The sequence below is a fragment of the Ruditapes philippinarum genome, unplaced genomic scaffold (assembly GCF_026571515.1).
Source record: "Ruditapes philippinarum isolate M1 unplaced genomic scaffold, ASM2657151v2 ctg194_1_1_1_1, whole genome shotgun sequence".
NCBI lineage: Eukaryota > Metazoa > Mollusca > Bivalvia > Venerida > Veneridae > Ruditapes > Ruditapes philippinarum.
This window is the reverse complement of record NW_026853964.1, coordinates 39,863-65,417: the sequence shown is the minus strand read 5'-3', so window position 1 is coordinate 65,417 and position 25,555 is coordinate 39,863. Positions and strand designations below refer to the sequence as shown.

The following is a 25,555-nucleotide window of genomic DNA, read 5'->3' as shown; positions in this document are numbered from 1 at the left end:
CATATTAATTCATGAAATACATGTATACAGTATATATATGCATTGCATAAAATGTGTCATATGGCCAAATGTAAAAAATGACGTAATATCATATAAATAGATCTAGTTCTTTTACTAGTAATCTCCGTCTTCTACATACATCTATATATATTTATACATTCAAGTCAGCTTATATAACATGTATATAGGAAGTCGCATTAATTAACATAATAATGGATAATGATTATTAAATGCTTTAAATAATATTTAATTATCTAAGTTTGAAATTATGACAAAATTTTAATGGTCTTTTTTCTTGCAGCTTTAAAACATGCACATGTTTTTATTTAGTTTTCTTATATAAAAAGGCATGTATACATTACAGTGTCATGTGTGCAGCTAATATCAATTGGTTAAAAATAATATGAATGAAAAGTAAGCAAGACAAATAATTAGAAACAACATTATTTTCAAACGAAAAAACAAAAAAATCAATAAAAATGATTTGAACAATTTAAAATGTAAGTTTCAGGTCTTGGTTTTGACAACTCCTCATTATTGAAATAGAAATATACAAAAAAACGCTACATTCATGGCAAATCATAAATCTTCTATTCCCTCATCCTACCTAGATATTTTATCTAGTTTCTATGAACCTTTACAAAATAAATACTGCGAAAAAATATATATGAAGAAACATCTGCATTAATTTTTTATCTATTAAAACACTTGTTATTTGTTTGAAATAAAATATATTTTGGGACAAAATCAATAAAAGAAAAGTAACTAACAAAATGTTAGCTAAATATATTCAAACTAATTTAGAACTAAAAACAAGAGCCGGTTGAACCGGGTGATGCTCCCCGAATAGGTTTTGGACACAGGAAGGTATACCTCTTGTAGTGTCAGAGTTATGTCACAGACAAAGTTCAAAGTGTAAAAATAACCCAAATGTTGTGCACGACACATTGTCTCAATATGGTGATCATTTTTGTGAAATAGTTGTAAAATCCAACTTCAAATAACAAAGTTATGGGCCGGACATGATTTTGCTGCAAGGTCATGCTGTGACCTTGACCTTCAAGGTAGCAACCCAAATGTTGCGCGCGACACGTCATCTCAATATGGTGATCATTTCTGTGAAATATTTTTAAAATCCGACTTCAAATAATGAAATTATGGACCGGACAAGATTTTGCTGCAAGGTCATGCTGTGACCTTGACCTTCAAGGTAGCGACCCAAATGTTGCGCGCGACACGTCGTCTCAATATGGTGATCATTTCTGTGAAAAAGTTTTAAAATCCGACTTCAAATAACAAAGTTATGGGCCGGACACGATTTTGCTGCAAGGTCATGCTGTGACCTTGACCTTCAAGGTAACGACCCAAATGTCGCGCGCGACACGTCGTCTCAATATGGCGATCATTTCTGAGAAATAGTTGTTAAATCTGACTTCAAAAAATGAAGTTAAGGACCGGACACGATTTTTCTGTAAGGTCATCCTGTGACCTTGACCTTCAAGGTAGCGGCCCAAATGTTGCGCGCCACACGTCGTCTCAATATGGTGATCATTTCTGTGAAATAGTTTTAAAATCCAACTTCAAATAACAAAGTTATGGGCCGGACACGAATTCGGGACGTACGTACGTCAGTATGGACGGACTGACGGACAACCCGACGACTATATGCTCCCCCGAAATTTTTCGGGGAGCATAAAAAATTTTGATATTTGAAAAAAGTTTTAGTTTAACCTACAAAAAAATAAAATATGGTTTTGTTAAAGGCACATTATGCCTAAGAAACAAATAAATATTTACTTTTTTAGAAAGGGCAATCTGAGTTTTGTAACATTTATATAATACTTTTAATTAAAATACATGCTTGTTAACTAAAATCACCAGTGTTAAATGTTAAAATATTTTTCATGAAAGTAGGAAAATGTAAAAAAAAATACAAAATGTAATATTTTGACTTTTGTACAAAATACTAAATTACTAGAATTATATAAGTGCCAAACAGCAAAAGTAGAAAATATACTACATCTATATGGCCTGAATGAGTAACATTTTTGGAAACTGTTACAAGATACCACAGTTTTTGTGAAATGAAAATGATAGAGATCTGGAAGCATAATGGGCCTTTAAGAAAATTTATGTAATAGAAAAAATTAAATTTAAAAACACAAATTGTAATTTTTATATACCGGTAAAAGGAAATCTTTAATTTCAATGTAAATGATATGAAATTAACCTTTCAGAATACTACCCATGACAATTTGTGGATGTTTAGACAGTAATCATACTCAGGCCAGCCTGCGCACATGCACACCCAGTCCAGCCAGACTTAACACTGTCTGGCGCTCTCTCAACATTAGTATTAATATTGAAATCCCTAAAACATCTAATGGGCTCTTCCAAATGTCACAGGAGGACCAGTCTATTTCACAAATTTTGCAGTATAAGGGGTGCACTGAAATAAATTATTCACATTGAAATTAAATAGCAAAAATCATGCCTACTATAGACGTCATCCAGAACTCTGAAAATATATTTTTTCCCAGCTTATAATCTGTAGGTACAAACTAACATTTACCCAGTTACATCTGCTCGGTGCACAAGCCGTCACTATATAAGAAGTTGTATTTGTAAAAGTATGTTTGTACCTACAGATACGCTGGGAAAAACCTAAATATTCTTTATTCTGTAGAAAGACTATTCATGTAATTATAATTTGATTATAATGGTACTCTAAAAGAACTATGAAAAAATATATAAAATAATTAATTATTTATCTAAAATTACCTAAAAAATGTACGGATTTACAATGTTATTGTGTAGTCCAGTGCATAGAATGGTGTTTTCAATGGAATGTTTGTTAATGTAATTTTAACATAAAAAAAACAATATATACATGATATTGCAATAAAAAGTCACATGACTTGCAAAAAGTCACATGACTTGCAAAAGTCACATGACTTGCAAAAAATAACAAAACATTTCCTATGGCATTCAGATATAACTGGATCGTCAAAAAAGATCTATGGTTGCTATAGTTACTATGCTGTATAAAATAAGTAAAATAGTCTTAAAATAGAATCAAAATAGTAAAAAATGCAGTCAGGCCATCCCAAAGAAACTATTGCTTCTGTTTCTCGCAACACAAACTTTTAACACCATGTTATATAATATATTTTCATATTTGTAAAGAATATAAACAAAACACTTTTAAATTACATGTATTAAAAATTGCAACATAATATTATTTTTATAGAAAGCAAATTTGTTAAATGAATAGCACAAGTACTCACAAACAAACAGTTCTTTTTTAGGATGGCCTTGCAGAATTATGTAATAATTTAGCATAATTATTAGCAGGACAACAGTGTTTAATAATGAATTGCTATTTTATGTTTTGATTTTTTCCCCAATTTTCAACAATTGCATGTAGCTTATTCAAATTTCCCAATTGTAAGATCCCAGTTGTTGCGAAAATAGTTTTAAAAAATTCACTGACAGAGTTGCCTCAAATTAAATAACAAAAACTTTGAATACATATTATGCATAGTATTTTAAAAAAAAAACAACAGCAAATTTTACAGATAAAAAAAACAAAACATTTTCTTCATTAAATGGCATTGAAATAATATTGATTCAAATGAGTTAAAACATATCTTCCTTTCTGCATAGAATGAAAGACAAACTAATATAAATGCTCGATTCAACTGATTCAAGTGACATAGCTTTATACGTAACTTGGTTGCCAATTACATTCATTTATAGCCAGCAGTGATAATGTCTCATCTACGAGACCGATGTACAACTAGACCAGCCTGTACATCTGGGCACTCATTCATCTGACCGCACTTCATACTTTTGGATTCTCAACATAATTCTACTGATCAATGTTTCATTTGAAAAATCTGACCATATTTGAAACATCATGTTAATATTTTGATCACGGAATCCACAAACTAACACATCTAACCACAATAAAACCACATTTAATACAGCCTGAATGCCTGATTTCAATATTTTTTGATAGCTTTATCCCTAAACAGAAGCTATGCTGAGGTCCATAAGCTTAAAAACATAACATTTGAAATTCTTACATAAATCATGTGAGGCACTTAGAATGGTTTATTCAGTTCATATTGGTGTTAACCCTCTGACAATAGGTGTATGTTTACCCTCTGACAATGGGAATGTGTTTGACTTTACCCTCTGACAATGGGTGTATGTTTGTCCTCTGGCAATGGGTTTATGTTTACCCTCTGACAATTATCCTCTGACAATGGGTGTATGTTTACCCTCTGACAATAGGTGTATGTTTATATATTTATGTATGTATGTTTATACTCTGACAATGGGTATAAGTTTATCCTCAGACAATAGGTGTATGTTTACCCTTTAACAATAGGTGTATGTTTCGGTAGCTTAGGGTTTATTTTTACTCTCTAAATAGGGGTGCTCATTATGTTCATTCTCTGTAAATTGGTTTTATGTTGGTATTATGTTTACAATCTGACATCATGTTTATGTTCATCACAGACACAAATCATATCTTTATACACTTACTGAGGGTATAATGTTCACCCTCAAATTAAAGCTCTATGTTCCCCTTTTGAAAACTAAACATATGTTCATATAAGTCAGAAAATAAATGTTTACCACTTGGAAAAATGGTATGTCCACTTTCAAGCAAAATCAATATCTTAATCCTCTGACCGTGGAATAAAGTTTGCCAGCAATGTTCATCTCTGATTAAATGTCGCTAATGTTCACTTCCTACACATACATTATGTTCCTCCTCTGATGGCAGGTATTTGTTTTTGTTACATGTTCACCTACTTGCAACAGGTATAAGTTAACCATTTTTGTCTCATAGCATACAGACAGTAACTTCATTCACACATCCTTCCTTGCTATGAATGGGAACACTTTAACAAGCAGCACAGATTTGCCACTCATCAGGTTGTACACGGCATCCTGGGATAGGTCCCGCACCACGTGGTTGTTAACTTCAATAATCTCGTCACCGATGCCAAGTAACCCTGCAAAACTTTGCTCAGATCTTGTTTCCGCAAAACGTGACACAAAAATTCCTGAAAATATAATTCAAGTATTATAAAATCAAAGACATTTTTATTTTAATTCAAACTTCAAACTCAAACTTTGAAGTTTTGTATGTACCTTGTAAATCAATTTGCAATGAATTTTAAAATAGTTTGTCTTTACGTTTTCTTATTTTAAACGATAGATTCATGTTTAAATCTTCTGTAAACTTTTTTTCATTTTTTATGACAATTATGTATAATTAGTACTTTGAAAATTACATTTTGGCAAATTGGAAGATATGCATTTTCTTTAACATGCAATAAAATGTTTTAAAAATATAGAGAAGCTGTTATATTTCTTTAAAACTAACCATTTCCAAATTTCGCACTGCCTTTAGCAATAAAGAATCCCATTGGTCCATTTTCTGGCTTTATCAGCTTTATCATCTGTGTCCCATCTGGGTTAATCTTAAGAAGCTTTCCCATTGGCTGAATTTCATGTTGAGTTGAACTAGTCTCTGTGTCCTGCTTTCTGATTGGCTGATGATGAATGGGAGAGTTCATTGTTTCAAGGGAGTGACAAGATGCCCAATGCTTTTGTTTACCATTTGAAAGATTATGAGTTGGTTCATTTCTACCTAGAGGACTCCCATGTTTGCTAAAATGAAATAAGAAATTTATAATGACTTAGTTTTTATTTTCTTTTGGTGGAATAAAGCTTTTTTCTACTGTATAAATTTAAGAAAATGTATTAATTGTCACAAATCATTGTTTTCATACCCTTCTGTTTATTTTACAAAAGAACTTTTACAAAAAGAGCCCATGTTTTTAATACACAACAGAAAAAAAAGGTTCAATAACTAAATACATATATTTCATTCCATTGCCATTTGAAGTACTGCAGGTTGCGCAACAAATAGATGTTATCCAGAAAGCAACAAATGTGGGATTTTCCAAGCTTATCCCATGGAACAAACAAACTTTTACAGTTAAAGCTTCACAGTATAAATTATACTACCTTTCACATCAGAGTAGTTTATTTAAGAAATGACATCAGCCGGAGAGGTGTATATCGGCTATTTAACACCGGTTTGGAGTTTTGATGCGTAGGAATTGACCATGAAGGCCGTAGGCCTGAGTGGTTAATTTTGTCGCATCAAAACGACAAAACTGGTGTTAAATAACCGATATACACCTCTCCGGCCGATGTTATTTTGATTCTAACACGATAAAATAAGGAAAATCACTAATGTTATTTTTCAAGCGGAAATAACTTCCGGTGCCGATTTTCGTATAATGCTGTTCGATTTTCGCACCCTACTGTTGCGAAGATATAGAAACTATTAAACAAAAGAAATAATTAGAAAAAAAACGTTATTTTATCAAGTTTTCAACAATAAAAACTTACGTTGTATTGTGTTTACATTAGTGCCCCATATATCATTCTTGTATGTATGAAATAACGTCAGCTTGTTTATTAATGAGTTGTTTACTTAGGATGACGTCATTAAGCTGCTTACGGATTGGCGCCGTTTTGTCAAAATATTTATTAACTGATATGGATCTAATATGTGGCGTAAGTGTATGTGAGATATTATTTCGGTATTGTATGAAAAGAAAACATTATACGAACTGAAAATATAGATAAAAATGCTTTTTATTGTTGCTTTAAAAGGCCTTATAACTATGCAATCGAGGGTGAAAACATAACAGCGCATATTCAAGTAGTCCCTAACCGATGTTTATTGGCAGTTTAACACCAGTTTTTTTTCCTTCTTTGTCTAAAGTGACAAAATCACGTGAGTGTTAGAATTTATTTTTAAAGCTGTAACGGTAACAGTTTGTCTGTGCCCTCAGATCCTCTGATAAGCTGGGAAAACCAAAAATATTCTTAAAATTCTGGTGTAAGTCTACGTGTACATGAACACAGCTTGACTTATCTGAAGTTGAAACACACAATTCTTTCAAGTACATTTTTGTATTACTCTTATCACATTCCTGACGTCATTTAGTTTGCATGAATACATTCCATTTTATGATGTGCATATATTGTGTAATATAATTATATGCACTTGATTGCCTTATCTGTTTGATAGAGTAACAGAGTGACACTTGTTAGAATTTTATACATTGAATTTATATTAGCCTGAATGTATTATAATACAAGTTACTTTAATGTCATCTAACACCTGTCTTACATGAAGTACACTTTATGGAGACTATGCCTCAATGAAAACCACTATGCACAAGGTAAGACATATTTTTAGTTACATTACTTTCATACATACCCAGCATTTTCTACATCTTCAATCACAAACTGGCCTTTTTTCTTCTTTTTCCTATTGAAAAGGGAGGTAAATGACTTCAGTGACAGATTTTTCTTCACTTTAGGAAAGTTAGAGTGACTGTCCTTAGATGTTTGTGGATTTTGTCCCGTTGGATTTGGATCAATACCAACTGTCTCAATTCCTCTATCCATGCTAAGAGCTTTCTTGAACATTTTAAACTTTCCCTTACTTCCCCGTTTCTTTTCCACTTTCTGTTCACTTTCCATGTTACTGAAACAGAAGTAACTTTTATGTAAAACATTTAAGTTCCCTTGACAACAGTGGCAGTTATTTTAGGACTCATCATTCAATAAGTAATCACTAAAATATAGAAAAAAAACTAAAGTCAACAGATCATTTAAGTTAACCAACAAAAGTTAAGGAACATAATTATGATAAATCTAAATGTTGAGAAGATGTACATGTATGCTATGTTTAGGCGGGAAGACCCACATCGTCTTTGCGGCGGGAATCAAGATAAACATCAACGTATATATATCAACGTCACTATTGTTTATTTGTATATTTTTAAAATAATTCATGTATAGAAACAAGACACAAGGCGAATTTATACCCCACACTGATTTTCATCTTGCACAAGTAATGCAAGCTGTTACTTCTTTGTGCAAGAACTTTACTCTTAGTTCTGCGCTGGTTGGTTCCAGGAACGAATTTGAGTGTGTTTCTATAAGCTTATAGCTTCCTACACAATCATACTAAAATAAATTATGTAGAAACTAATATTATTGACAAAAACTTTTTTTTAAAGTTTTCATGAAAGTTTTAATAAAACTTTGAACAATTTTAAAGGAACCTTCCTGTGAAGTTTGGATAAAATTGGCTTAGTGGTTCATGAGGAGATGTCATTTAAAGCAAAAGTTTACGGACGGATGACAGACGGACGCCGGATGAAAAGCGATCACAAAAGCTCACCCTGTCACTTTGTGACAGGTGAGCTAAAAATGTTTGACTTTTAATGTTATCTTAATCATATAATATACTGTCTCCTTAGTGCAGCAATGCATTAATTCTATCAAATTATATAAGGAGTTAACTGCTATTGCACTAAGGTGGCAATATTAGGGTTATTAAATTCAACAACAACAATTCAAATCAATTCAGTCACTAGATCATGTCTATGTCATACCTAGGAAGGGGTTTCCATTCTTCTATTTCACTTTCCCCAGATGTTCCCTTGCTCAAATGTGCTTGACCTGCCTTTGAAGGATTTGAACTTTGACCTGAAATAAAATCAAGTTGATTTTCTGTCGTGTTTTAATCAAATATCATCTCCAAATCCTTAATTTTGGAAGTGTCTTCCCATGTTTTACATAAGTTTGTCTTAAAGGGACTCCACTGAGATCTTAAACAGAATAAAATATTCCGGAACAAAATATTCTGCGGCTCTTCTCGTAGGTTTGGCAATTTCATGCAGTCACCATTCGCTATTCATAATTAAATAAAATATAGTCATTCTAGGTATTCTGTAACCACTTTAATCACAGTATAAACAACAATATTTCAATCTAGAGGCAGCAAATGTAGCTTTATACACTTTAAACTTATTATATTTCAAGATCAGAACAATTCAAATAAATGTAGTACAGCATTTTACACTTTTTATACAATGTAAATTACCTGGTAATGTTGAGGAATGAGATCTTTGACTTTGTTCCGCTTTTTCCGTCTTCGTACACAAATTAGATTCCAAAGTCGCCGTCTGTCCTTCGTCCACTTTAATTTTATATTTTGAGAAATTCAATTGATCTGCAAGCACATTTAGATTCTTATTTTTATGTTTAGTTCTAACTGGTTTTTGTGGTGGCTGAGCTTTGGCAGGAGAAACTGCCCGTTCAATTTGCACGTTCACATTTTTCAGATTATCCGATGGAATGTTAGTTTTATCACTTTCTGAAGGTTTACCCCTTGGATCTAAGATAACTGGTTCAGCTGTAACTGTGTTATTACAATCACCAGATATAAACTTATCAACACTTTCAGTATCTCTACCAGCTGATGTAGCTGATTCAAATGGTGTTGTCCTTTTGACAGAATTTCCTGCCTTGGTTTGATCAATGCCAAGTCTATCTGTTGCTTTATTCAGATCAATATTTGCATTAGACACTTCAAATGATGCCTTAATACCAGTATGTGGTACACTGGTATCTTGTCTCTTTGTCACATTTTCATAACCTGCTGAGTCACGAGATTTTGCATAAATTCTATTTACAGCATTCTTCTCATCCACAGGTTTCTTGCCGTCTTCAGGTGGGGAAAAAGTACCTTTTCTTTGTTTCAATATATTCCTTATTTTTAATCTCTTTTCTTTCACTCTTGGTGAAGTCACGGCAGGTTGGTACATTCCTTTTATCATTTTCTTCAGTTCACTTGGTCTCCCTTCAACTAAGTTTTCAATATTTGTTCCAGAATCAAGCTCCATTTCTGTGAAGTTTTCTTCCTCATTTTCTTTCGCATAATTGTCTTCCAAAGCACCTTCAGGTGAATGAACTTCATCTTCAATGCCATCGTCATAACTCAGATTGCAAGCATGAGTCATGAGGTCAGCCTCATTCTCACTTAACAGAGATATAGAACTGTCTTCGGATGAAATTGATGAGATCGAGCATTTTCGTTGCTTTACCAGTCTGGAAGACGAATTATTGGATGAATGGGTTTTGGAATGTCTAGACTGATTCCCTGTTAAATTTGGCAAAGATGAATACTTTGATATAGTATCAGAATTTTGGCAAGAATTCGTTTTTGATGTAGTGTTTGAGTTTTTGGTGGATTTTTGTTGTGAGTGAGAAACATTTCCATTTATTTTAGGGATTTGTGCTACAGTTCTTGCTAAAATAGAGTTTTCAGACAGGGGGATTTCTACTACTCGTAAATCTAATTCACTCTGTGCAAATAAGGGTGCACTTTTAGGGCGACAACCAGCAGGTGACTGAAGATTGCGTAAAATATAAGGAGAGGGAGACCTTGCCCTTCGGTATTTTTCAGCAATTTTCCTGTCCTTTTCAGAAGCTTTTGAGATACCTAGTCTGATATCCGTGTCATCTCTTTCCTCAGTAGCAGAGTTACCTCTCCTTCCTCTATAGTCATGTGACTTCAGAATGTCATGTGATAAATGCACCAAGTTGACCTCATCTAGAATATCCACATCAACCTCAGACCTGAAAATATCACAGAAAACATAAGCAACACATCTTTTTTTGTCAGAATTTTTTTTTTAGCTTTCTCTGACAAAAGTAAATATAAGAAAATCCTGTGATATTAAATTATTCATTTGCATTATGTTGCAACTTTCTGACCTGTAATATGCAAGCTTTTAATGCTAGAACATGTAGAAGTTTAGTCGTCCTTATTGTAATGACCTAATATAATGTGTTTGTACAATAAAAAACCTCCAACCAAATAAAAACAAAAGTAAACAAGAGGGCCATGATGGCCCTGAAGTCGCTCACCTGTATATAGGCCCTAGGCTTTTATTTGAACAAACTAAGAAGACACCCATTAGAAGATGTTTCATGCTAAATAATCTAAGCTCTAGGTCTTTGAGTTTTTTAAAAGAAGATGTTAAGTTTTAACTTCAGACATATAATGAATAACAATGACCCCCCCCCCCCCCCCCCCCCCCCCCCCCCCCCCCCCCCGGCAGGACCAAGGGCTTTTATTATTTGAACAAACTTGGTAGACACCCATTAGAAGATGTTTCATGCTAAACATCTAAGCTCTAGCTCGTTGGGTTTTTTTTAAAAGAAGATTTTTTTAGAGTTTTTACTATACACATATAGTTAAAAACAATGACATCCCTAGGGCGGGGCCAGTTTTGACCCCAGGGCTTTAATTTGAACAAATTTTGTAAACACTTACTACAAGATGTTTCATGCTTAATATCTAAACTCTAGCTATTTTGGGTTTTTTCAAAGAAGATTTCTAAGTTTTTTGCTATAGACATATAAGGAAAATCAATGTCCCCCGGGTCGGGGCCAATTTTGACCCCAGGGCTTTTATTTGAACAAACTTTGTAGACACTCACTAGAAGATGTTTCATGCTTAATATCTTAACTTTAGCTATTTGGGTTTTTTCATAGAAGATTTTTTAATACACTTGTTACTATATATAGTAACAAAATTGCCTATGATTTCAACTGATTATGAGTGTCACGTGACCTATTATGAGTTTGTGGCCCGGGGCCGAGAACTAGTTATCAGCCCGCAGAACATGTGCACGTTCACAAACTGAAACAATGACATCATATTTTACGTCATCAAACTGTTAACTGTAAAAGTGAAAGTAGGTTGTCAGCACGAATCGCTTTATTTTTATTATGAGAGCTTAAGTGTATTTAGTACAAACACATTTTTGTTACTATTAAAATTTGAAGAAATAATACGACAAATTCATTCCGAAAAAAAAATGAAAATAAAACTTGCTTCTAGATTCTACTGCTTTGAACACACAAACAGTAGTCTCTAAACATCTCTGTACAGAACAGTAGAAAAGTACTGTAGACAAGAATTTCAACGAAAGAACTTCACAGTATTTATTGTTTTTTTTTCTTTTAAAAAAAAATGCTACTAATAGATCTACCAAGTGTATTAAAGACATTAATACACGTCAGAGTAGGGCCGGAAGGTGATAATCGGCCCTGAATGAATAATGGCCCTCGGGCTAAAGCCCTCGGGTCCATTATTCATTTTGCGGGCCGATTATCACCTTCCGGCCCTCTCCTGCAGTGTATTAACCTCTTATTAAGTGTTTGCTATACACATATAAGGAAAATCAATGACCCCAGGGGCGGGGCCAATTTTGACCCTAGGGCTCTTATTTGAACAAACTTGGTAGACACCCATTAGAAGATGTTTCATGCTAAATATCTTAGCTCTAGCTCTTTGAAATCTTTAAAAGAAGATTTTTTAAGTTTTTACTGTATGCATATAGAGAAAATCAATGACCCCAGGGCTTTTATGTGAACAAACTTGGTAGACACTCACTAGAAGATGTTTCATGCCAAATATCTAAGCTCTAGCTCTTTGGGTTTTTTAAAAGGAGATATTTAAAGTTTTTTCTTTCGGTTGCCATGGCAACCAGAGTTCTGCATGGAATTAAATTCTTTAAACAATTTTCAAAGGTGACCACCAAAGGAACAGTTTGGATGAAATTGGCTTAGTGGTTTATGAGGAGATGTCATTTAAAGTAAAAGTTTACGGACGACGGACGGACAGACGGAACTGGACGAAAAGCGATCCTAAAAGCTCACCCTGTCACTTTGTGACAGGTGAGCTAAAAAGGACTCCTCTGTATTATAGTTTTGCTAAGCCTCATATCAAGTAAATTCAGTTTCAAGTACACTTATAAACTTCTTTACACAATAAAGTGTTACACATGGCACTAGTTAAGAGTTACAAATTTCAGTAAAATCAATTATGCTGACAATTATAAAATCTAGTGCAGGAAAACCTACAGTATTAAGTGAATACATTTAATTTGCTTACTTCAAAGGGAGAAGACTGTGATCTGCCTTGAATGGCTGATGTTTCATAGTTGCCTCCCTTTGTTGTGCTCTCCCTCGGGGAGGTAATGTGTCTGTTCCCGTACTGCTGTAACCTATCCCAGAATCCACATCTGACTCTGGAACACAAATCACACATTATTAGAAACTGCATTATTTATTTAACTACACTCATCTGTTTCGTATGACTTTCGTTAACTTTAAAGAGGCTAAACCAAACAGAACTCGAGGGGAATGATAATAGTCTGTTAGGGGACTAATAAAGTTTCCCATACATCACATGGTATATCATGTCCAGGCATATATATAGGTCTTTATGGTTCCACATAACTTACTTTGATTTTTAATTTCTTTGAAATTTTTTTTTAAAGTTTGTATATGAAATACTACAAGGTTTCGCAGCCACCATGTTTTAATGTATCAGAAGTGCACTGACTATTTCACATTATGTCCAATAAAAAATACTGGCCCCCTAGTCACTGCTTAAAGTATACTGTTGTCAAAACGGTGGGCAATAACCGTGGGACCCGTATTAGCCAATAGTTGCTATTCATCAATTAGGAAACCAGTGATTTTAACCACTTAACACACTTCTGTTGCGTTAAAACATGGCGGCTGCGAAACCTGGTAGTATTTTATGGAAGACGGACAAAACCCCACCAGTTAAAACCCCACCACTCAAAATTTTATAGAGTGGACAAAACCCCACCACTAAATTTTGTAGAGTGGACAAAACCCCACCACTAAATTTTGTAGAGTGGACAAAACCCCACCACTAAATTTTACACAGTGGGCAAAACCCCACCACTTCAGTTTCACTTTTGTCCACTCTATAAAATTTTGAGTGGTGGGGTTTTAACTGGTGGGGTTTTGTCCTACAAAATAATGAATTTTTTATTCACAGACTTTTTAAAGACTGCGAGCTTTGAATCCTTAAGTGCCTATGGGTCAAAGGTTAAACAAATCACCAGGAAAGATCATCAAGCTTAAGTCTTGTAGGAATGTATTAAGGCCTTTAAACCTGCTGGAACTGCTTAGCTTTTGCTACCTGGTGTCAGAGTAACTACATTGCCAAGCCGAAAATGTGCTGTTTGACTTAAGGCAGTCTATAATTTTGGCTAAATATTCTTATTTTGATGTTAAACTTTAAAATTTAGAATGGAATGTTTCAAATTCAAGGATGGGAAAATATCCAAGTACATGTAATATGGAAATTTAGCAGATTTATGGCTACACATTGTATGTCCCACTCCCCACTGAATTCCCCAAAAGTTGTAACATAAATATGGAGAAAAAATACTTTTGCACAAAGTCGAACAACACTTACATTAAACTTACATATATAACACATAAAATCCTGTTTATATGTAAGATACAACAAAGAATCATATAAAGAAAGGCAAGAAATAATGATGAAATAAACAATATTCTTTTACTGAGTATACAGATATTCATGTTCAAAATATTTAACAATACTTCTGTAAGTCACTAAAGTCAACTGAGATTAAGGCTTTTTAACTTTACAACGGTGACATTTTTATTGCAGGCATATATGCCCCATAATAGACTATTTACAACCTGAAATGTTGAAACTGTGCCAAACATCCAAACATTCCATTCTTATTTATACCAAATACAAATATAAGGGGATACTGACAAAAGCCCCCCATTTTAAAAATGACACAGTGGGTAGGACAAAAGCCCTCCGTCTGGTCTATAACCTAATAGAGGGGGGGGGGCTTTTGCCCTACTAATTTGTTTCATGGGACATGGGAGGTGGGGCTTTTGTCCTATACTTCATTCTTACTGACTTTAAAGCGGCACACCTCCAGTTTCATATTCAGAAATTGTTTTAATTTGTAAAAATCTTGCCATTCAAGTGTACATATTTATTATATAAACTGATTTAACATAGCCTTGGACACTTTTTACCAATATAATATAATTATCATAAAAGTTGGATAGGGCTTTTTTTTTCTTTTTTTTCTTTTTTTATGAACAGAAAACTCAAAATGTTATGAAATAATTTGTTCAATGAACTTTTATCATAGGTCCTATAATGCATTTTCCAACTTAAACTTGTTATAAATTTCTTTTGTTTGATTTTTATGAAACTTATTTATAACAATTAATGTACAAGGGCAAGCAATTTTTTAAACCACACAATTTTTGTTTAAGGGGTTCATTTAGTGCAAAAAAATTCAATTTATCTAAGGTACATTGTAATTTAAGCTTGATATTTGAAATTTCAATTTTTATTTTAACTATAATTTAGTGAGTCTTAAATTTCATGACATGGGCAATCGAGATTAATCCACAACAGATTGAGGCCAAATGATACAAAATGTATTTTTCTGGGCACAAAAGGAGTCACCTAGGCTAGGTATATGAACATTAAGCCTGCTTATAAGGAGGCAAAAAAAATTCTTCCAATGAAAGCTCAGTGCAGACCAAGATCAGCCGGTATACGTACGCCGGGTACCATCTGATCATGGTCTGCACTGTTTGCTACTCTATCTGTACTAATTTCGAAGTTTTCCCTAAAAATGATGTATGGCTTTGTCTAGATTAAAAGATGGATTAGTCCATTTTAGGAATTTAGTGATAATCACTAAGGACTACTATCAATAAAACTAAGAGAAGGTGACAGAAAAGTTTTTTGTCATAGAATTAACATAAACTTCATAATTATAGTAAAAATCAAACTTCAATAAATATTCAAATCAAGAAAATTCATTGAATTACGCATTATGTAATTATATTGAATAACTTAAAATAATAATTATGGTAAAAGGAAGAGCCTGGGGGATACAGCATAATTTTGTTTGTTTAATGTGTAATGTTTTTTTAATTTACTAAATTTATGTCAGTATATCACCATTTATAACTGAAATATACAATAATTTACCTGAACATTTACTTTAAAATCAAATTTTTTTTCCATGAAATAGGAAGACCCATGACAATTAATAATGAAATTCTTACTTAGAAATTTGGAAAAATGAGACACACATTAAATTTTAGTGCACTGGAAGGGTCCCATGATATTGAAATCTTCATAATATTAAGGAGATTAGTTTGCTTGGGTAATAATATATTTTTCCGTCCTAATTATTTTAAGTTATCCCAAAAACAGAACAGAAAAAAACTTTTTTTAGTTTAATCAGTTGGGAATATTTTATTCAAAAATTTGGGAGAAAAAACAACAAATAAAACTTTCTCCATATGGGAAGATGACAGTATTATGCGGCATTATAATTAGCCCTTAAAAACACTGCATAAGGTCAGTCTGCCCTGTCTTAGCTCAACGGTAAGGGAAAGCATCAGATTTGCACTCCAGGTCTCAACGGTTCAATTCTCAGGCAAGATGAAATTCCTTCAACAATGTTGCCTCTCACCATTGGCTTTATTAGAAGTTGTTGGTCCCTAGCGGAGAAATAGATGTTATCGGTAACTCAACAAAGTGAGTTTTTCCCAGCTAATCTGTAGGTACAAACTAACTTTTACGGTTAGTGCACTACTGTTCACAATTGATAAGTCATCTTCGAAGCTGTTACTGTAAAAGTTTGTTTATACCTACGTTATTAGCTGGGAAAAGCCCAAATATTATTAATTTCAGAGTAAGTCTTTTGGTGATTACTGGTTAGTTATCCAGGAATATATTAACCAAATTTGTGTAAAATATTGGTATAAAATTCAGTTTTTTATAAAAGATTGGTTAAACTGTATAGATGAACTGGCTGATCTGGATCTACATGATAAATGTATAAATGTATTATTGCAAAAATGAACAGCAGCCTGGTTATATTGGCAAGGTCGTATTTCTAGTCAGTATACAATTGCATCAAAAGAAATAAATCAATGACATTAAAATAGCCTGCATCCTTAGCAAACAAGACAATTCTCAATTAAACCTTAATTAAATTGTAACTTAAAATAACCGCAAAGCAACCCATAACAGAAGACATTATTATTCTCCTTTTTTGCCCAAAAACATAAAAACAAAAAATAATTTGAGATCAGGATCCTTGCTGTTCGCTATCAGTTTCTCTACTTGTAATAGAGTTGGTATTAAGCAAACAGCATGGATCCTGATCAGACTGCGCGGATGCGCAGGCTGGTCTGGATCCATGCTGGTCGCAAATGCACTATGTTGGTTTTGTCTTTACGCGGCTAATTTAAAGCTGCATGCCTCAAGAAAATTAGAGAAAATCAACTTGGAGAAAAATGAACTAAAATTGTAAGAATAAAAATATTCAATATTCAAGTAATGAATCACATGTACATGTCAAATGCAATGAATGTCTGATTTTGCAGTATTTATCAACATATTTCTTCTGTGTGACTGCATGACATTAATTGTAAGGGCTAGTTTTGTTTAGCATATTAATTGACCTTTATTTGGTAAATTAACATACATTGAAATTGCCGTTTTGCAATGTGTTAATTACTTCCTTAGTTCCACTTGACAACATTTTACTTTCTTTCAAAATATTTCAAAAACATTTTTCAAATTTTTTCAATTCAAAATTTCAAAATTAGCATGCTGCTTTAATTAGTTAGACTGGTTTGACTACCGATTAAGTAAACTTTATTTAGTTAGCTACACAAATTAACCAAAGTTAGACTTAGCAGAAATTTGAAAAATACTGCAATGTGATTGGACAAAAAATAATTTTGATAATTAAATGAAAATTAGCATGAATCTGGAGGCATGTCGCTTTAAATGGTAGATTAAAAAATTTCAAACAAACAACAGGCCATTCTATTGATTGTTATTAATGAACACTGTATGACAGTCATAATATCAAGGTATAAAATCTGTTTATGAATATACTAACTTAATTTGATGAAAGACATTTTGTGACCTTAGTGCAGTAATAGGTTAAGTCCTTCTAAATTTAATAGGAGTTAATCAGTTATTGCACTAAAGGTGATGATTTATCATTATTGACCTGCCAATACAACAAGGTAATGCATCTGCTGACCAGAAAAGGAATGTCAATTATGTACTCTAATTTAGTACAGGTAAAAATATTATCATATCTGATTTTACTTCTAGTTATATTTCATTACTATCTAAACCTATGGTTATATTAAAGTCCCTGTCTTAACTTCTGGTCATATTTTATTCATATCTAAACTTTTGTTTATATTTTTTCACTATCTAAAGTTTTGGTGAGATTTAACTCCAAACTAAACTAAACTAAACTAAACTAAATAACTTCATTTCAGTGTTGTTACATTTTTCTGGTCCTTTCCGGATGATTGAGTCTAGCTGTTTTTATAATAAGTGTTGAGAATTGAGTACCCCTCAAGCCTGTGCTTGGGGGCATGAGGGTGTTGCACTTTTTCATTATTCCTCATGTACACTACACAGATTCAATCAAACAGAGTTTGCAATTCTCATGTAATTTTGCTGTTTCTAATGCTTCTGAGGGATCACTTTTTTCCAGATATTTGTCCATTGTTTTAACTTTTGGTTATATTTTAACTTTAAATTTGGTTATATTTCAACTTTTGGTAATATTTTATTCCTAATCTTAGTACATGCATCTTGTTTTAGAGATAAATACTTTAGTTTATCTTTATTTTATAAACATTTTTTAAAAGACTAAGTGTATTAGTGCATTACAGCTTTCTCCACAAGTTACCTGCAACTTCTCCACTTGAATCAAATTATAAAAGGTTTTATAATTCTCCAAGAGCTACTGCAAACTAAACCTTTAAAGCCAGAAAACACAACAAAACAAAAATCCCCACAAGTTATTTTCAGTTTCTCTTCTGACTCATTCAAATCAGAGAATATAAAGCATAATTACAAAATGCCTTTCAAGAGATCTAGTTTTTAAGAGTAATTTTATGACCACACTAATGGGTTCTATATTCAGAATTCTTTCACTTAAAAAAAACAAAACATTTTGCTTTCAAAAGGGCAATAATCAATAATATAATTTCTAAATTAGCGCTTGAAATTAGTCATAAAGACTTCAAAATTAACATTCTTTTGCAAGTTGTATTATAACTAAAAATTATAGTACCATAAACATGATAAAACAGTTTGGTTAATTAAAGCTAATTTTGTCATCATCATTTTTTGTTGGTTGAAAAGAAAAATACTGTACATAAAAATTAAGTTATAACTTAAATTACGCACTAAATCTAAATGTATGGCATTAAAAATGTGTATATGTATAGTTACATGTTCATTCTAATTTCAATAAAAAACATTGAAACATACTTAATGGGTTTTTCAAGTTCAAATTCCTTTGCCATAAAAAAAACGCAGCTATACAATTTTAAGTCGATAATTTAATTCAAGAAATGTAGAAAAATATTTGTTCAATATAAACACAGCCTGGGTAAGATATTTCAGCGTACAAGTATTTCACGCACAGAAGATTCCGTTAAAATACGATTTAATTGTTTGAATGGCAGAATACGACTCCAGCCGATGGGAATTGACTCAACATAATTGGGTATATTATCAGGGGTCGCATATCGGAATTTGCTATTTATCATTCCAGATGTATTGAATGATAAACTCTGAAGGCGTCAGTTACAAAATTAATCGCAAACGATTATGGAAATTATAGATAAATACAAAACCATTTCAGTCTCTTTAATTTAAATATGCGATCAAATAAACAAGCCTTGTTAAGATATTACTGGTAGATTTCATATAATTGATTTTTTATCACATTTTATCATCAATTCAAAATCACTTGAATATTTCTAAAATAGAATTTGAAAAGCAATTATGATAATGTCCCTTTTGTCAAATTTGATGAAATTTAGGCATTTTTTTCTAAAGTGTAGCTAGGAGAATCTAATGATTTTTATCTTTCAATGAAACAATTTCACACCATCACAATTTAGATCATCATTAATTTTTAGAATTATTGTAAGACATGTATATTGATTTAAAGCCACATTATGCCTCAGAAATGCTTTTATTTTTATTTCTCAAAAGTTTTTTTTTTATATTCGATGTACTTTCATAGTTTCCATACAGTTACTCATTTACCAATTAATTGAACCATCTGTTTCTTCTGTCACTTTTATCTTAATTAAGTCAGTATTTCATGTTCAATATTGAAAGAACACAAAGACTAATTTTGTTTTAGTTTCCATGTAAATTACTGTAGTGTGCATTGCTTAATATAATCATTCTAAAAATTTATATAATTATGAAATTTGGACACATATAATTATTCTGTACTTAAATAAGAAAAATATATTGGTCATACTAAATGAATATCAAAAATATACAAACCTCTATGCGTATTAAACCTTTTAAATGCAGCATTGTTACTATTTATAGCATTGGTCATCACAACATCTGCCTCTTGTTCATCATCAGCATTATAATCCACTTGTTCTACAAGATGAGCACTTTTTGTCCCCTCTGTATCACCCAAGTCTTGCTTAATATCTTCCTCCGATAATGCAGCTCCATCAATATCCATCTTAGAGACATTCTTTTCTATATCACTTTCAGCTTTATCTAAGTCAATATTATCTAAATCCACTGAGGTAGTATGTCCATATGTTGTCATTTTCTCCTTTTCAACTTTTATACCATCAGCACTTCTTTCAAGAGTTTGTCCATCTTTAGAGGACTCGATTAAATGTTCTGAGGAATCTTTATGGAATTCTCCAATCCCTACATTTTCATTACCCATATCTACAGTATAAAACTGCAATAAACCAGAACCCGTTTTTTGATTCAAATTATCTAAACTACCATATTTTTCTACAATTCTATTCATCTCATCCTCTTCTGAAATACCTTTTTCACTATCATTGTTTGTTATATGTTTTTCAGAAGTCAAATTATCTACATTTCTACTGTCATTAGAACATTGCACAGTTTCAGTACTGACCTTTTCTTGCATAATATCATCAATTTTGGCACTATTATCTGCAACATGAGCACTGGCACTACTCCCTGGACTTTCAAATGAACCAGTTTCTTCTCCATTCAAGGCAGGTAACTCTGTGTCCTGTTTAACTAAGTTACTGCCCTTTGGATCAGAGGCAATGAGAGATTGCACTGATGGTGTATCAACGTCAATTGCACTATCGGGCGGTGACTCAGGACCTGACATTTTGGAGTTTATTTTTTCTAGGAGAGTATCAATTTTTAAATCTGAGTCAGCGATTAATGATTCTACATTCACAGGATGCGTTTCATTTGTTAAATTTGTATGTGGTAAACTATATCTGAACAAATGCCGCGAGGGAGAAACAGATTTGCTCATCCAACGTCTAGAATTTCTTTCGTTTTCCTTATTCACCTCAACACTATCATTTTTATGAATTTTCCGCTGAATTATAATTCGTCTCTGTTGTTTTCGGTGTCGACTTCTCTCCTTGCTTTTCTCTAACATATAATCCTGTAAACTTTGTTCATTCTCAGTCCCACTGTCATACTGGACATTTTCTCGATAAGCGTGTTTTCTAAACGGTAAATCCTCACTTAACAACTTGTTTAATGACTGAGAATTCAACTTTAACCTTTGACTCACCGAGAGAACTGAACCACTGCATTCTGACGCATCGACAGATGTGACACATTCTTTAGACCTTGATTTGTGCCTTATATAATGTCCAACTTCTCGATCCCAGTTAGTTAAATGCGTATTTGAGTGAAAATTTCCCAAACTCCCGTGAGAGCCGCAATTGTCATCGGAAACGTCTGTATCATCCTTAAACCTGACATGGAGACAAGAATTAAATAGCTTTCTGCCAGCTTCCCTCGATTCCAGACGTCGACGAAATGCATGAGGATATTTCTGATAAAGTTCTTGATAAAACTCGGACTGGAGTCTTGGATGAACCTGCATGTCCATGTCCAGTGTCAGATCACCCTGAGACCTGTGCACCTGAAAATATATAAAAAACAAATTTAAAAACTTTTGTGAAATTTCTGAATCAGTAAAAACAATCATTTTGTGAAGAGTTCTGACATAACCTCTTATACAATGTTGACACTGTGTTATTTCAACATGATATACATTTCTAATCTATAAAAAACATAAAAAATACATTCAGTACTCAAGATCTTTTTATTTATTGACTCAATAAAACTGATGTAAAGCCTAATTTAAATAATCAGCTTTTTAAAGGCCACTTTAAAGAGGCTTTATTTTATTATGACTTAGGTGTGTAAATTCTTAACTCTTATAATTGAAATATTATCTTAGGGTTTCATTCCTGACGTAAGATTAGTTGTTATACACTATTTATCATATGTTACCAGATTAAACACACATCCAAATATCCTTTTATCACAACATTACAATTTTGTTCTTACTGTAATTTTGAAATAGATAAAATACAAAATATGGTATTTATTAATTAAACATTGACAAGATGTCAAATTACACTCGAGGTCTTTCAATTTAGCTGAATAAACAAGCAGATCTATTGCCAGCGTCCCCTCGGGCATTTTCCCATATTGTATCATCAGTCATTAGCGTATCAATAATTAATTTGGATGATCTATATAATTAATTAATTAAAGTTGCCATGTCTATGCTGTTGCTGGTTTTTTCTTTCCTCCCAGTCAGTCAGAAAATTGAAATTTTATGATAACGAAAGGTCTTATTTCTGACAATGGATCAATGTGGCAATAAAATGTTAATGATGCAATGTCTCCATCAAACTCCGAGGCCAAATATATGTCAGTAACTGACTTACCATCCCAATTTGTTTCATCCTAATAATAAAATGATAATTTCAAAAATTTAACAAAATTTGACAGATTTTCAACAGGATACTTGTCTAAAAATGAAAAATTATTATTTTTTTGGATGACAATTCTAAAGTCACATTAACTCTGTTGAGGTCATAGGGCAAGTTACCAGCTTCCCTCAGGTGGCCTGGATGATAATTACCTCAGGTGTACCTAAACTGTGCATTTAATTGTGCACATGTGTGTATGTGGTTGGGGAGAGCAGGGGATTTAAGGGGCTGGGTGGAAGACCACTGTGTCATAAATTACATTTAACAAAAGTATATATTGCTCAAAACTTTCAAACCAATAATTTTTCCATATTTTCTGCATATTTCCAAATGTTTTTAATCTCTTTCTTTTTCGATGCTATGTTTACTATATTGAAAGAGAACAATTATAAAACAAGGTCGATACTGGTAAGATTATTACTGATATCATATCAGATGACACCTGGCATTTCTTTCCAAAGAGATTCACTGTTATAGATGTCATACAATATTTCATTCTATCCTTTTGTAGCAATATGGAAATCAATAAACATTCACAGAGCTTATGATAACCTTACATCAAGTATTTATTTATACAAAGTATAAGTTCATCACCTAAAATTCTCCAAACATCAGCCTTCCAAAATACATATTTTTGTTTGTGCATGTGGGGTTCCGGTAAATGGTATACTTTAAAGTTTTACATAGAGAAGAATTTGCTTATACATGTATATGGACCTGAGTGAGAAAATAAGAAGAACTTTTTTGGGCCATCTGTGGAAGAGTGGTTTAGGTTCGTGACTTCAAACCTGAGTCTTGCCTCTCGCCACAATGTGGGTCCTGTCTGGGACTTTTCTTTCGTGAGATAAGGCTATCTAGCCAGCTTAAGGAACATGATTTTGTCAAATTATGATGTGTGTTTTTATTCAAATTTCCCAAATACGATGTAACTTTCCCAACACAGTCATGGGGTTCGAGTTATTAAATAGTCGGGAAATTTAAATTCGTTTGTCCTGTGACACAGCCTGCCAGATGGTTGTAGTAATCTAAATTGTTTTGGTTCAAAAACCGCCAGAGATTTTCAGCATCTTGCAGCAGGGGGGTGAAAATCCAACCCTGGTTTTCTCCTGAGGATCGACTGCATTTACAAATGACTGGACAGGTGATTTTATGATAATTATATCATTTACCCTTTCATAGTTCAAGGCCCCGCCAGTAGTGGGGCGGGAAATTGAGAAAATAGTGCAAATTGTGATACAAGCATGAAACTTTCAGGAAATCATCTTTAGACCAAGTAGATTTCAAAAGTGAAGTGGGCCCAAAAATATCTCTGCTAGTTCAAGATGGCCGCCATTTTCAAAATTAACAATTTTATATGGAAATAAGCGTACTTTGTGCAAATAATTACACTACAAAAGAGATATATCAGTTTAACAAGGTCAAAGTTTGAGTTTGTAATTGCATAAAATTGGCAGCCATATTGGACGCCATTTTGGATTCTGAAGAAGTATGCAAGCGAAATTGCTAAAAAAATTAATTTTTTGAAAAGATGAAAAATTATTTGCATGATTTGGTGTAAGGTGCAGGTCTGTACAAAAAATTGGAATAAATGAGCTATTATATACATCAAATTTGTATGGTGGCCATCTTGAATGAGCAGAGATATTTTTGGGCCCACTTCACTTTTGAAATCTACATGGTCTAAAAATGATTTCCTGAAAGTTTCATGCTTGTATCACAATTTGCACTATTTTGACAGCAGAGACCTTATTTCCCGCCCCACTACAGTGCCTCCTGACTGTTGTTACATTAACTGTTGCATTTATAACACATTTTTGTATATATACATGTATATATATATATAATCTCATCATCATTTACTCTAGCTCTCATTAATCATTTTTCAACTGTGGTCTTCTTTATCATATTTAACCATCATTATAACTTCAATTACTTTGCTATCTGCAAGTTTCCATCAAAAGTCAGTAACCTAGAGCTTATTATGAAAGTTATTAACCTTGTTCTTTCTCTTATTAATATATATACAGTTATTATTGGTAAATCTCATAGACTGAGGCAATTACATTTATTCATTCATGAAATTAAGTAAATGTTCACTGTTTTGATTTTTATTACTTTAAAATTTTAGAACAATTGAAATATTTGCTTATTAATTTTGTTTTAATTAAATTAATGGATTTTAAGTCACATAAACAGTGTAAAGGTGACTCATTATAAGTGGCAACATTTCAGGTTTACTGGTGGTCCAGGAAGACCTGAGAGGTGTCCATCCATGCCTTATTTCAGGCACAAGCACGGGTACCCCATGCGGTATATATTAACCACTGACATTCCGTAAACCTACCATTATCATATTGAGTAAAAACTATGTATGCTCAAAGCAAAATCTAATTTACATAACTTTAACTAAATAACTTTAGTATGTGTACATAAAAATGATATGACCAAAACAGCTTTCCTGATCAACAAAAAAGACAAAAAAAGAGGTTTGATGCAGTCTAGACTGAGACTTAACTGGTACCCTAATGTTTCCAGGCTATACTTCTTTACCCATATCCTAGTTGCTAAAAGACCATGGCAGGGTGTACTTAACCAACTGTTTGGCTCTAGTCAGTACCTGCATTCACGGTCTTATGTGGCCAAAACCTTCGTACCAGAGAGACTGAGCTTACAGTGATTGTTTAGTTATAGTAAATTCCTGATGTCACTATAGTCTTACCACTGAAAATTTTTGCGGTGTCTAGTGGAATAACTGTAACATTTAGTTAGTCCAAAGTGTCCGAACCCTGTCTATAATGATTATGGAGCAACATTGTAATTAAAATAGTACAACAATAGTAGAAGATTAATTCAGTATTTTTACTGAACATCTTAGCAGTTATTTAAAAACAAACCAAGTGACCTTGACCCCTTTAAAAGTTACTTC

General features: G+C 32.8%; 1 protein-coding gene across 1 annotated transcript in view; it reads right to left on the bottom strand.

The window, feature by feature from the left end:
• Window positions 1-4,743: 4,743 nt before the first annotated feature.
• The window catches only part of LOC132738519 (uncharacterized), a 34,063-nt gene continuing 13,251 nt past the window's right edge, over window positions 4,744-25,555 (bottom strand). The window contains exons 3-9 of the mRNA XM_060726021.1: window positions 20,156-21,767; window positions 12,863-12,998; window positions 8,999-10,536; window positions 8,508-8,601; window positions 7,322-7,591; window positions 5,405-5,691; window positions 4,744-5,081 (exon numbers count right to left, since the gene is read on the bottom strand). Coding sequence (XP_060582004.1) covers window positions 4,885-5,081; window positions 5,405-5,691; window positions 7,322-7,591; window positions 8,508-8,601; window positions 8,999-10,536; window positions 12,863-12,998; window positions 20,156-21,767 — 4,134 coding nt within the window. The 3' untranslated portion in view covers window positions 4,744-4,884. The remainder of the gene's footprint in view (window positions 5,082-5,404; window positions 5,692-7,321; window positions 7,592-8,507; window positions 8,602-8,998; window positions 10,537-12,862; window positions 12,999-20,155; window positions 21,768-25,555) is intronic.